This window comes from Styela clava, chromosome 2 (genome assembly GCF_964204865.1).
Source record: "Styela clava chromosome 2, kaStyClav1.hap1.2, whole genome shotgun sequence".
Classification (NCBI taxonomy): domain Eukaryota; kingdom Metazoa; phylum Chordata; class Ascidiacea; order Stolidobranchia; family Styelidae; genus Styela; species Styela clava.
In genome coordinates this window covers 19,225,416-19,238,324 of record NC_135251.1, presented here as the reverse complement: position 1 = coordinate 19,238,324, position 12,909 = coordinate 19,225,416, and the positions used below count along the sequence as shown (strand labels likewise).

The 12,909-nt window shown below is 32.6% G+C and overlaps 2 protein-coding genes across 3 annotated transcripts; one reads left to right on the top strand and one right to left on the bottom strand.

Annotated features, from left to right (window-relative positions):
• The first annotated feature begins 1,847 nt into the window (after positions 1 to 1,847).
• On the top strand, positions 1,848 to 8,276 carry LOC120335866 (uncharacterized). Its single transcript, XM_039403486.2, has 6 exons — positions 1,848 to 2,378; positions 2,942 to 3,421; positions 3,842 to 4,324; positions 4,565 to 4,668; positions 5,214 to 5,321; positions 7,275 to 8,276. The coding sequence occupies exons 1-6, from the start codon at positions 1,915 to 1,917 to the stop codon at positions 7,322 to 7,324; spliced, it is 1,689 nt and encodes a 562-aa protein (XP_039259420.2). The 5' UTR covers positions 1,848 to 1,914; the 3' UTR covers positions 7,325 to 8,276.
• Positions 8,277 to 8,695: 419 nt separating this feature from the next.
• Positions 8,696 to 12,631, bottom strand: LOC120335936 (uncharacterized). 2 transcript variants are annotated; one of them, XR_013470605.1, is made up of 3 exons: positions 11,950 to 12,631; positions 10,634 to 11,415; positions 8,696 to 9,406 (listed from the first exon to the last, which is right to left on the bottom strand). XR_013470605.1 is itself a non-coding variant. In XM_039403564.2 (2 exons), exons 1-2 carry the CDS (start codon positions 12,020 to 12,022, stop codon positions 10,991 to 10,993), a joined length of 498 nt encoding a protein of 165 aa, XP_039259498.2. In that variant the 5' UTR covers positions 12,023 to 12,631; the 3' UTR covers positions 9,415 to 10,990. The 2 variants fall into 2 exon arrangements, 1 of the variants encoding a protein (XP_039259498.2); XM_039403564.2 differs by lacking the exon at positions 8,696 to 9,406 and having other exon boundaries at positions 9,415 to 11,415.
• Between the last annotated feature and the right edge of the window lie 278 nt (positions 12,632 to 12,909).

Genomic DNA, 12,909 nt, shown 5'->3' with positions numbered 1-12,909 from the left:
CAATTTAACGATTTTTCGAATTTCCAAGAAATTTACGTTATTGCGTTATATTAAAAGTATTTTGTTAGAAAACTGATCGAGTTTTTTTCCAATTTCTTTATTTCATTGAAAAGATGATGAATTCAAACATCCATACTCAAAATATTTTTTAGTCCCCAAAGGCAGATCTTGTTCAAATTTTGGGTCAATTTAACGATTTTTCGAACTACTAAGAAATTTACGTTATTGCGCTATATTAAAATTATTTTGTTAGAAAACTGATAGATTTTTTTTTTAATTTTTTTTATTCCATTGGAAAGATGATGAATTCAAATATCCATACTCAAAATATTTTTTAAGCCCCAAAGGCAGATCTTGTTCAAATTTTGGGTCAATTTAACGATTTTTCGAATTTCTAAGAAATTGACGTTATTGCATTATATTAAAAGTATTTTGTTAGAAAACTGATCGAGTTTTTTTCAATTTCTTTATTTCATTGGAAAGATGATGAATTCAGATATCCATACTCATAATATTTTTTGAGCCCCAAAGGCAGATCTTGTTCAAATTTTGGGTCAATTCAACGATTTTTCGAATTTCTAAGAAATTTACGTTATTGCGGTATTTTAAAAGTATTTTGTTAGAAAACTGATCGAGTTTTTTTCAATTTCTTTATTTCATTGGAAAGATGATGAATTCAGATATTCATACTCATAATATTTTTTGAGCCCCAAAGGCAGATCTTGTTCAAATTTTGGGTCAATTTAACGATATTTCGGATTTTGAAGAAATTTACGTTATTGCGTTGTATTAAAAGTATTTTGTTAGAGAACTGATCTTTTTTTTTCGAATTTCTTTATTTGATTGGAAAGATGTCTGAGCTATAAATCCATACCCAAAATATTTTTTGAGCCCTAAAGGCAGATCTTGTTCATATTTTGGGTCAATTTAACGATTTTTCGAATTTTTAGGAAATTTACGTTATTGCGTTGTATTGAAATTATTTTGTTAGAAAACTGATCAATTTTTTTGTCAAATTCTTTATTTGATTGGAAAGATGTCTGAGTTGTAAATCCATACCCAAAATATTTTTTGAGCCCCAAAGGCAGATCTTGTTCAAATTTAGTGTCAATTTAACAAACTTTCCATTTTTTTTCTAAATATTACGTTATTTTATTTTAATAAATTTAGTTTGTTGTACTTCTCCCTTGATCCTAAATGCTTTGTGTGATTGAATGCTACATAATAACGTTCAATTTACAATTCTACATCTCTGTGGTTAATAATTAAAAATATTTCGCAAAGTGGAAACACGTTTTTATGACATCGTATATTTTGCTGCGGGATTTTGCTAGCATTTTGCTCATATGACAGTGGCATCAACATACTTACCGATTAAATCGATAAGTAATGATGTTGATAACTTCGACAGCAGCAGTTTGCTTAGCATAGTCTGGAAAAAGGTAACGCGGGATTGTCCTTAATGGTTACCGGTTTCCGCTCCGAGATTTCGTGATGTCAGATTTTTCAGAAACCCATGATTTAGTAATAGTGTTGGAAGTTTAGTGTTTAATAGAAATAAATCAATCATGGGTATGGAAAAGACATCCATCCAACCCCCATGATTTATTGCGGTGTTTTTTATTTACATGTCCACCAAACTTTTTGAGGGAAATCCCCATGGAAAAATTGATCAAAAAGATATTAACTTGAATTTTTCTGCCCAACCGAAAAATTTCTGTCACTGTTCATTTCTTTGATAAATATGATACTAGTCTACATGGAATATATTCAGAAGCAATATTTCAGATTATATTCAAAATAGAAAATTATTTAGTTTTGATCATTCCCCCATACAGGCATACGTTTATCATATTTGCAGATATACGGTATAGTGGTATATGGGTGAGAGTAAAGATAAACTAGAATCTTAGAATGGCTGAAAAAATAACAAAATATTTTGAAGTGAAATTTTCCAATTCAAGTAAAGAGAAGAAAACTTTTGATGATTCTTCGCAACCAATTTCAGATACAAAAGTGGAAAGTCAAACCTCAAATATCAAAGACTTGTCTCTAGAAGAATGCATGCGATTGGGCCAAGACAACACAGCAATGTTTATCGTAGAAAAAGCAGTAAAGAATAAATGGCCTTGGTTGGAAGTTATTATCTCAAATAATGAAGCAGTATTTTTACAAATCACATTTCCAAGTGAGAAACAGGATGACTTTAACAAACTCTTGACAGAGAAAAAAATCGGAAATTATTTAAAAGATATTTTTGAAGATCTAGAATCTGATTTGCTGGGCATCATTGGAGAAGAACAATTTGTTATTCATGAGTCGAAAATATTGGAATTACTAAGTGGTATGATTGTGGAGTCGTTTGATAGCATACAGAGGTAGCATTTTGCATATTTTAGATTGTACTTCATAAAGCTGTAAATAATATAAATTCCAAAAACGTTTCTGGAAATTTTATCCTTCAAATAATTGCTTCTACGAATGCCCAAATCTACATAAAACAAAATTGGCGAGTTACTAGAAAAAAATTCTGATCTTGCTGTCATTAATATTGGGGTAAATGCATTTTATTTCTTGCTTCAACTTAAAACAAAACTAGCAAAAGTCTATATGATTGATTTATTATTAGGAAATAATTATAAAAATGAAAATTAAATTTAGTCATCTTTTCTATGGGCTGCATATCTAATATATAGTAGTTATGGTATGACTTTAATATGATGATATTCTCTGCTCAAATAACATATATCATAATTTAGGAATATTGTGTGAAAATACAATCAATTGCAAAGCTTATTTTTAAATAATCAAACATGGGGATCATTATGTTGAAATAATTAAAATCCTTTGGGTTTGTTGCCACAACCTAACCAATTCTTTGTCAATCAAAAATCACACGATTTTCCAGTTCATTATTGTAATTGGTTTTTATTTGTTGCAGTTGCTTCAAAGTTTCTAATCAACTGGAAAAAAACATGAAAGTTGAGTTTAAAATTTTGAAACCTGGGCAAAGTGATGTCATCACATCTACTGCTGATGTAAATTTGGTGAAGGATGCTATCAACCTGCTAGGTCCAGAAGGGAAGGAATCCTTTCATATTGATAAATGTCTTAAAAATGACAGTTTTGACACAATCAGAATTGCCCTTTTTGTAGTTGCCAGCTCTTTGATGAAGAAATGGCCTTGGATGAAAATTTCGGGAATAAAGAAAAGAAATATTTTGGAGATATCGGTTGAATCTAAATATGACGTCATGTTTTCTCATCTTATGGACAAAAACAAAATTGAGAACCATGTTCGCGAAGATTTTGAATGTATGAATGCTAATTTAATGGGGATAATTGGGAGTCCAATTTACTTAAAAACAGGAGAAGTTATTTGTCAACTTCTAGAAGGAGTTCATTTGAAATCTCTTAAAAGGTAGGCTATAATAGCCTTAAAGTTTTTTCATTTTTTCTCCAAATAAAATAGATTTTCAAAAGCATCTTTGCCCTGACTTTTAGCTAATATAATCTATTATATTATAAAGGATAGTTTGAAATTCTAATATAACAGTTGTTATTTGATTTCATGGGGTTATAAATTAAGGTACTTCTGTAGTATGTGTACCAGGTTAGGGTTAGGCAATAATTTCAGGTACAAATACTACAGGAGTCACTTGGCTAATCCCCGAACTCGTAATAGAACTGGAATAGGAAAAATTGGAATAAAATTATGGCCTAACGCTAACCCTAACCTGCTACACATACTCCGCCTAAATAAAATATTTATTTTAAATATTACTAGTTTACTGTGAAAGATGTTTTATTCAGTCATTTTATTTCATATGCACTTTTTTAGCATCAGGCTCCGTCCCTCGATTGATAATCATTCCTCCGCTTGCATTCGCCTATCTATTGAAGAGTCTGGGGAAAGTGCGTCACCCGGTGAACAATTAGTGCTCACCACTGAGACAAAATTTGTTGCTGAGATTGCAACATCTGATATAGAAGCTGAACCAATTGCAATGGAGAATGTTTTGGGATCTGGTAATCAAGCTGCTTTAGCAATTTCATTGGCTTCAAGGTCTTTGACAAGAGAATGGCCCTGGATACAAACAACAGATGTCATTGAAGGAAATCGATTGTGTTTAAGTGTACCAGAAGAAAGGGGAAGGGAGCTTCATATGCTGATTAATGAAGGACAAATACGTGACAGAATTAACCATGATTTTGAACATCTAGAAGATGAATTAACACATATTTTACAAGAAGGAATTCTTGGTGAATTTAGGTCAGAAATTGTGAGAAGAATGAAAAATGTTAATGTGACAAAAATAGACAAGTTAGTAACATTTTCAATTTATTTATAAGATTATTCCCATACCCAAATATTTTGATATATTTGAATTCTGACAAATAATTTTAATGGGAAAAAAAATTGATTTACAGCAGTGGTATTTTAGATTGAAAGAAGTAATTTTTTACAAATTCCTATTTATTAGTATTAAATTCAATTCGTTTCGCAACAATTTTTCTTTGTCATGCTACTCTTATATTTACTTATGTTTTTTTTCTGTCTCAGGGTAAACATACCACATGTTTGTGGCACAGCAAATAAATACATAGATGGTGGTGAAGCTGGTGGAATCCACACTATAATTTCGAAAAATACAGTTAATCTTGCAAGTCAGTCTTATATTGTATTTGAAACGAAGTTTCATTCATTTCCTTAATTTTCTGTTTAATTAAATTCCTTGTATGGGAGAATGATCCCACATGAAAAGTTGAATTCTATCCCACAAGTTGCATTTTTAGCAAACAACACCTTTAGAACTAAGATACATGATGACCCAAAGGTCATTTTCTAAAGAATACCTAACTTTTGTACAAAGTGTCCTAAATTACTGAAACTTTTTGGTACAATCATACACAAACACAGTTTTAAGAAATTTAAATGATCTGAAGTTTTGGGGTCGCATTGTTTATGTTACCGAGGCTATTTTATAGAGAATATCAGACGTATAACATTGGTTTTCTTATCATGCTAAGCTCGTGGACACTGATCACAGTTTTACTGTGAATAACTTACATTGGGATCGTCCACAGATTACCTTATCTGATAATCAGCATTCTGTAGGTCACCACCGATCTTTGTCCATATTAAATTTATAAATTCTCATCTTATCGTGTTTATTAATTTGTATATTTACTACAATAATTTCATAATTTAGAAAGTGGGGATTCACAAAGGGACATAACAGCAAATGTTATTGCAAAAGGATCAGGGGTGACCAACATACACGAGGATAATGTGATCAATATAGCTGGAAATGTTAACGGTATGAGGAATTGATTTACTTATAATACTTGTAGCATTTTGATCATGAGCTGCTCCATTTCATTAGGCAAATATATATCCTAATATATTAGCTATAGTGTATTTAGCATACCTTATTCTGTATAGGATACCCATGAAATCTTCAAAAATGCAAAGGGAATTCATCGATACCATATACTGTTATGGCCCTCACAGATGTATTAATAAATGAAGTTAAAATACTTACTAATTACTTACAATTACTGATTTAAAAACAACAAACCTGGTTAAGATATATCGAGAACTGACTTCATGACAAAATTGAAATCGTAAAGGGACTTTTTGGATGCCTTATATAACTAGTGAGGTTTAAAATAAAGTGTTCTTCTGCTTAGCTTATTTTGTTTTCCATTTTATTGGACATGAAGCCGGTTTGTTTCACTAAATTGTTAGTCCCAATTTTTTTCTCAGGAAGCGAAGTTTCAAAATGTTTTTAAGCTCTCAGTTTTTTACCTCGCATATTAGTAATTTTAAATAAAATTGTGTCACACCAGGTTTATCATCCCATGCTCTTATGCAGTTTTTCTTTATTTGTGGGGCTTAGATCATTTTAAATAAAACCTGTTTAATTTGCTATTGTGTCATTAATTTTTGACATTCACAAATTGTGATCAAATTATTGATAACGTCTTTTATCCTGGATTTCCTAATTTTCTTGGGTCATATTTGCACCTGTTTTCAATGTAAGCTAGAGCTTAGTCATTTGTATGCCCTATTTTAAACTACGACTTGCAGACAAGACTGCATATTCAGCAATCTTCTTTTTGAATGCAAATGATTTCCCATAGTCATACGTTGACACATAGTTATGCAGGCATGAGTGTGTAGTCATTCTAAAAAAGATATGCAATCGTATTTAACAACATGATACTTTAAAATCCTAATAATGTCTTTCATTCCAGCTATATTTCTATTGCTTTTATGGAACTGAGCAACAGTGATGGATTGAATGTGAATTGTTATTTTTATTTTCATTCTATTCAATTAGGTAAAATTTCTGGGATATATAATTTTTGTCATCCACATTTGGGCTATTCCAAGTGACACTACAGGACAATTCCAGAAATTTTGCATTTTGTTGGATGCAATATATTTTCACATTTTCAGCTACATGTTTTGTTTCATTGTCCAATCAGTTGCTTTATTGAATATGTAAAAAATTGCACAAAAGTTACACCCAAGACTTACTTAGTAGATAAAAAAATATAGTAAAATATAGCGTGACACTACAGGACGGCAAATCCACCATGCACTAACAGTACGTTGTGTTGTGCTGTAAATTTTTGCGATGATACAGTAGGAGCCCATAGTATTTTCTGGTGCAGTAGCTGAACTACCCCTCTATGTGTTGCTCAAGTTACTTAATGTAACACTGTAAATCCATGCCAATAATGTGCATATTGTATGTGACACTACAGGACGTGACACTACAGGACATTTTTCCACTTCGGAATAGCGGCCTCTATCATCTCTCAAAATTCTGGTAATAAATCGTTAAATGGGTGAAGAAATGTCCTACAGCACTGCAAACATTTAAACTTTATTAACTTAAATCCAGTGTGTCAATTCCATAAGAAATAACTGTACCACACAATCAAACACTTTGTGTCAGGAATCATCACAAAATATGTCAATTATACCAAAATTTCTACATTTCAGGCAATTTTTTATAAACCATCAAAAACCTGGGTGAAATTTTAAATTGTTCGATGAAATGAATGCAGTCCAATAAAATTTCAATGTCTTTTGATATCGAAAATAAAAAAAAATTACTTTCACTACACATTTTGAAAAATTGATGGAATTCAACTTTTGCTTGGAATGGCCCATTTACATAATAAATTTTGAATCTTTTTTGCCCATGTTACTCGAATTAACATGCAGAGAGTGGTACCTTATACTTTTTTCTTTGCAGCCAGAGACCTGGAAGTCGTCGGGAAGTTACTGGCAAATCTGAAAAAATAGTCCAACCATCATCAGTCATCAATTTTGAATGTTTCATCTATTGTATAAAATACTTTTTTTATTTGAACTGATATTCTGTATATTATTTAGATATTAGTTTTTAAAATCATGTTTATATTATGCCTTTTTTTTAAATTTGATTTTAAAAATTTAGTTATTAGTTTTGATGACTTAACTTTTATTCTGGAGTTCAACGTCTGGCACACTTCTTCAACTAACATTTCATGTCAATTTTTGTAGTTTTAATTGAAAATAATCGTTTTTAATCATCTGCGTCATATGTGGAGCTGGTGACACTTATGCAGATTGTTGCAATAGTAAGGGTATTTTTAAGTTCTCTAATTTTTCGGCACTTACAGTTTACTTTCTGATTCAACTTTGTGTGCTAAATATGTTGATAGCATAAAAATAGAAGTTTCGTTCATAATAAATTTCTTTCATTATTTTAGATGAATTTAAAATATACCGGTAATATACCGAAGGTAGAAATTTTGATATAATTTAATTAGCGATATCGGGATTTTAAAAATTGTAAGATTACAGGATTCATCTTGTTTTTCTGTTTTTATTGTATGTGACAAACAATTTACAATTTACTAAAAACAATTTACTAATAAGTTTTTTTAATATTGAAGTTGACGACGTAAACCTTGTACTTGTACAAATTCTGTATACAGATTCAGCATTTTTTTAAAATACATTGGAAATGTTCTTTATTTCCCAACACAGCACTTACTTATCGTTCCCGAAAGTTCTAAATCATTATTTTTTGCTTTTTATGCTATGCCAGGTTGGTTAAAGATGTGTGTATAATTTCATCATTTTGGTATATGAATGCTAAATAGAATTTAAAAATCTGTAACCGAATGGTTTATTATCTCACCAGCATTTGAAATTTGGATGACTATAATTAGCATTTTATATGATTTTTCAATTATATCTGTAAGTTGTATCTGTTTATTGAGTCAGTAAACTTCAGTATGACCATACAAATTTTAAATAAATATTGAAAATTTGGGGTCGATACTCGATGACCAGATTTAGTTCGGTGTGGTTACCCTCCATGTAATTTGTGTGGTCAATTTTTTTTCTTTCATATTTTTATTAGTGGTTGGAAAAATCGGACTACGACGCTGATGATGAAAAGCCTACCAACCTATCCTATTTTACAAAACAATATCATATAACATAGGGTTCGAAACTACATATAATATTACTTATACGCATGCGAAATACGACTCAACATCCTGGCACTGTATGTATATTTTCCTTTTTATTCTGCTATATTGCGGTGTATAGTATATATACCTTCATTAGATTCTTATTTACTAAAAAAAAAATTTAACCCAGAATGTATTATCATATTTCGTTTTAATGATGTGATATGAACGCTGAAGTGATAAGATAAGATGATTTAGGATAGGATTTTCAGAGGAGGAAATCCGATAGAACAGCTTGAACATCTGACAAACTACGGCCGACTGCCACTCATTGTCGGGTATGATAATAATAGATAGTTATTTGTTTCAGATGGTGGAGAAAGCCATACCCGACCAGCGATTAGGTGAACCACCTTTTGACGACGAGGAGTACAACAATCCCTTCGCACATAATTATCCCTTAAGGCAGGGGTCGGCAACCTTTTATCGCTCGCGGGCCAAAATTAAAGGATGCAAGTCATTGTCGGGACGCACATATTTTTAAAACGGTGGTAACCGAACGGATTATTCTTTTTATAATAAAAATCCAGCAGTGATACATCTCTCAAATAGAATATAGATTTATTTCCTCATTGCATCTCAAAAAATTCCGCGTCATTGAGCCCTTTGCACCTGTCATCATCAACTTTTCTGTGTTTTGTTGCCATTTGTCTAATTATAATTAAATTATAGGCTCATTAAACGAGTAATTGTGTATTTTATACATGGTAGATTATATTGTAATTTGGTCTACACGTGTCTCACAATAAATTCTGCTACGTAAAGAATATAATCGTCAAAACAGCTATTTTGTTACTTTAATTCAGTGAAGCGCGCGGGCCGGCTTATATTACTCCGCGGGCCGTAGGTTGCCGACCCCTGCCTTAAGCCAGTGGTTCCCAACCTTTCTACCCTGGCGGACCAGTAAAAATAAATTAAAGTACTCGCGGACCGGCAAAGAAATTGAAATGACCGGAACAGAAAAGAATAACATTTATTTGCGTAATATAATGCAATGCCGGGCACTCAATATGCTTCTAGACAAAAAAGGTACACTTAAAAACATTTCACACGAAGAAAAACTATTAAATAATGTGCCGGCCAAAAATTGAAATGGGTGAAACATAAAATAATATCATATATTTGCGTAATGAAATGCAGTGCTGGGCACCCATCATGCGTAAAAAAAGGCCACGCGTAAAACATCTCACATAAAAAACATGTAAATGCCAAATAATGTACAAACTCTGGTGAGAATTTTGCTGCTGTTCCGTTTCCGATGCACGATTGCAAACGAGGCATCAAAGAAGTTTCTGCAAAACGTAGCTCTGCAGCGGTGTGCAGCCGATTTCTTTGCTTCGTTTTAATTAAAGCTAGTGATGAAAATGTTTTTTCGCATAATGGTTGATAATACGAACAAGAGTTTGATTGCTCGATTACTTAGCGATGGGTATTCGTTATCAAGAGATATCCAAAATTATGACAGTGATTCTTTTTTAAATCTGGACTGTAAGGTAGAGTCACAATTTTAATCAAGAGGTTTCTTTTTCATCGGGTTTATCATATTAATCCCTCTGCAGTTGATCGATGCCTCAAACGGAATGAGTTTACAATACAATGACAAAGTCGTCGCTACCAAGCTCAAAATACTGAAAAAGATCTCTGCGCCCATGCTGTTTTGCGCGTCTCGCGATCACCTGCAGGATCGCAACAAGTTCATATCATATTGGAATATTATACTGTCCCTGACTGTTTTCTGGTTTGAACAAAGAAATATGCATAACGTTTTATATGGATGATCATATTAATCACGATAAGCACGCAGAACAGAAAAAGCACGCGTGCCGATTTTTAGGTTTCTGAACCTTGCGAGATTTGATGGAGCGCATTCGCGATGAATCGGAGAAGAAAAGGCGAAAAGTGTGATTACTCGGCGCCACGATGTCGCGAATGACGTCGCAATATGACGGCGGAAGAGAAATTGCGTAATAAACCAACGCAACCTACGGTAAAGGGATTGAGACGGCATAAAAACGAAATTTCTCGCGGACCGGCAAAAAAGCTTCGCGGACCGGTACCGGTCCGCGGACCGGCGGTTGGGAACCACTGCCTTAAGCGATGCGAACCTGCACAGCGTGATCAGAGAAGCCATGACAATCGTTTTTCTAACGCCTAACTAGATGCGCTAACCGCCGAGTTCGAACTCCTTCATTATCTCAACGTTTATAAGCTCTGGCGTGCAATCTCGTAATAGGGGTGACCAACGGAAAGTCTCGATCTGGTTTATATTTCCTGAAATTATGCTATACGAAGCAAAACAAAATATCCGAATAAATGTAGATAAGACGCGTTAAACATGGAGTTATTTCCGTTTAATTGTCACATGACGTAGCACATGCACACTCACATTTTGTTATATGTATATAGTTATGTTGTAATGTAGCAGAATCATTTTGATGTAAAATGTTTATATATCAGAAATATTGCTTTTGATGGAATCGGAAGAACCTGATCTCTCGGGGGTTGGTGGGACTTTCTCAGGTATTTCCACAGCATAAACTGTATCACCATTGTTAATTTCAGCTTCTTTCAGTGATTTATCATTGTCAAATTTTTTGCCCTTTTCATCTTGCCAATATACGTCTTTTTTCTCCTTTTGTTGTATGAATCTTCCGAGACCTCCGAATGTTTCGGTGGTAGCACAACTGTGGACGAACTCGAATCCTCTTTTCCTCAATTTCTCCTTTTCGACCTCCGGAAAAACCAGCTTTAGGGTTATTTTTATCACATTATTCTCGACTGATATTTTTTTGTGCTTTGCATTATTATGTCTGTTCACTTTCGGTTTTTTGTTATTATTGATTCTCTTTCTCTTCTTTGTAGTCTCATAATCTTAAAAAATAAGACAAAACGAATATATGTATATTTATTTGTCTCGCTCCAAATAGGAGAAAATTATCATATATATATATATAAATTATATAAAGGTTTGTGTATATGCGCTACATGTAGCCATTGCAAAGGAAAGGGCTTATGCAATCGCTAAACATAATTTTATATAGATGCTGCTAGTGAGTTTCGCTCTTTTGCGTCCCGTTATATACTTTTATGCTGGAGGATACACAACGTGGCAAATCTGAGTTGCAACACTTGAACATTCGATCTCGCTCGATCAAATGGTTGGTCCACAGAGCTTGATAAATATAGCAGAATACGGAGGCAATCAACGTTTTTTTTATGAGGTGAGCTATCTTGCAAATGTAAATGATAGTTTGATGCGGTACTATTGGTATATATATATCCAATATCAGCTATGCAATGAAAGCTTTAAAAATCCGGATATGAGAATATGTATATATATATATAAATATATATATATTTAAATAAAAAAAAAATATATGTATATAAAATACCTGAATCACTTACCGTTCGTTGATGTGGATGGAGCATCGATTGGAACGCGCTGTGATTTGTTGGTAGGTGATCTCAATCTAGGCATATTCTAGGATATGCTTCACCAATATAGTAAGCAGGGAATTTTTAAAATATACGCGTAATTTATCTGCTTGTGACAAAGATTTATTATGAGGTCTCGACTGTTTTATTCAAACTTATGAATTTCATATATATATATATATATATCTGTTTTTGCTATCCTTTTTAAACCATACTAATTTTACATGCGCATCTTTCAACACCATCGTATTAATTATGTGCTATTAGTAATAGTATTTCTGAGCAGAAAACCATCTTTACAGTATTTGTTCTTGGCGTGTATTTCCTCATGAATAATTCTAATATATTTGGATCTTTTATCACGTATTGCACATTAAATAGCCTACATCAGACATGGGCAAAGTAAGGCCCGCGGTCCAAATCCGGCCCGCCTGATGCTGCTACGACTAGGATTGTAAGTTTCGAATATGAATCGATTTTCGAATTCTAATATTTCCGAATCTGATTCTATTTAGTATATCATCAGATTATCGTTTACATTCTTCGAATTTGGAGGAAATATAGTATAGATTTTGATAAAATAACAATATTGAGCTTAGAAAATGGATAAAGTTACTAGAAAAACATATTGCATGAATTTATCGACTACTAAATATATATATACGACTGGGATTTATATAGGGGTTACATATTTATTTAAATACAATACCGGTTGTCTCGTCTCTAGTGATTGTTTCTTCTAAAATTGACCTTCAGAATACATCCAAATGATAAACCCTACATAGTACCGTTTGCGTCACGGTCATACACAAAAAGGAATGGGTACTGAATACACAGATAACTGCACACACGCATGCAAAAAATTGCCAATAAGAAGGCTTTGTGGGCACATTGCTATTAAAATCGACACAAAATTTGTATTTTTTATGT

Coding starts and splice junctions, on each gene's coding strand:
- LOC120335936 (XM_039403564.2), bottom strand. CDS start 12,022: ATGCCTAGATTGAGATCACCTACCAACAAATCACAGCGCGTTCCAATC. Junction 11,416..11,949: donor TCCATCCACATCAACGAACG/GTAAGTGATTCA, acceptor TTATTTTTTAAG/ATTATGAGACTACAAAGAAG.
- LOC120335866 (XM_039403486.2), top strand. CDS start 1,915: ATGGCTGAAAAAATAACAAAATATTTTGAAGTGAAATTTTCCAATTCA. Junction 2,379..2,941: donor TCGTTTGATAGCATACAGAG/GTAGCATTTTGC, acceptor TATTTGTTGCAG/TTGCTTCAAAGTTTCTAATC. Junction 4,669..5,213: donor AAATACAGTTAATCTTGCAA/GTCAGTCTTATA, acceptor TTCATAATTTAG/AAAGTGGGGATTCACAAAGG.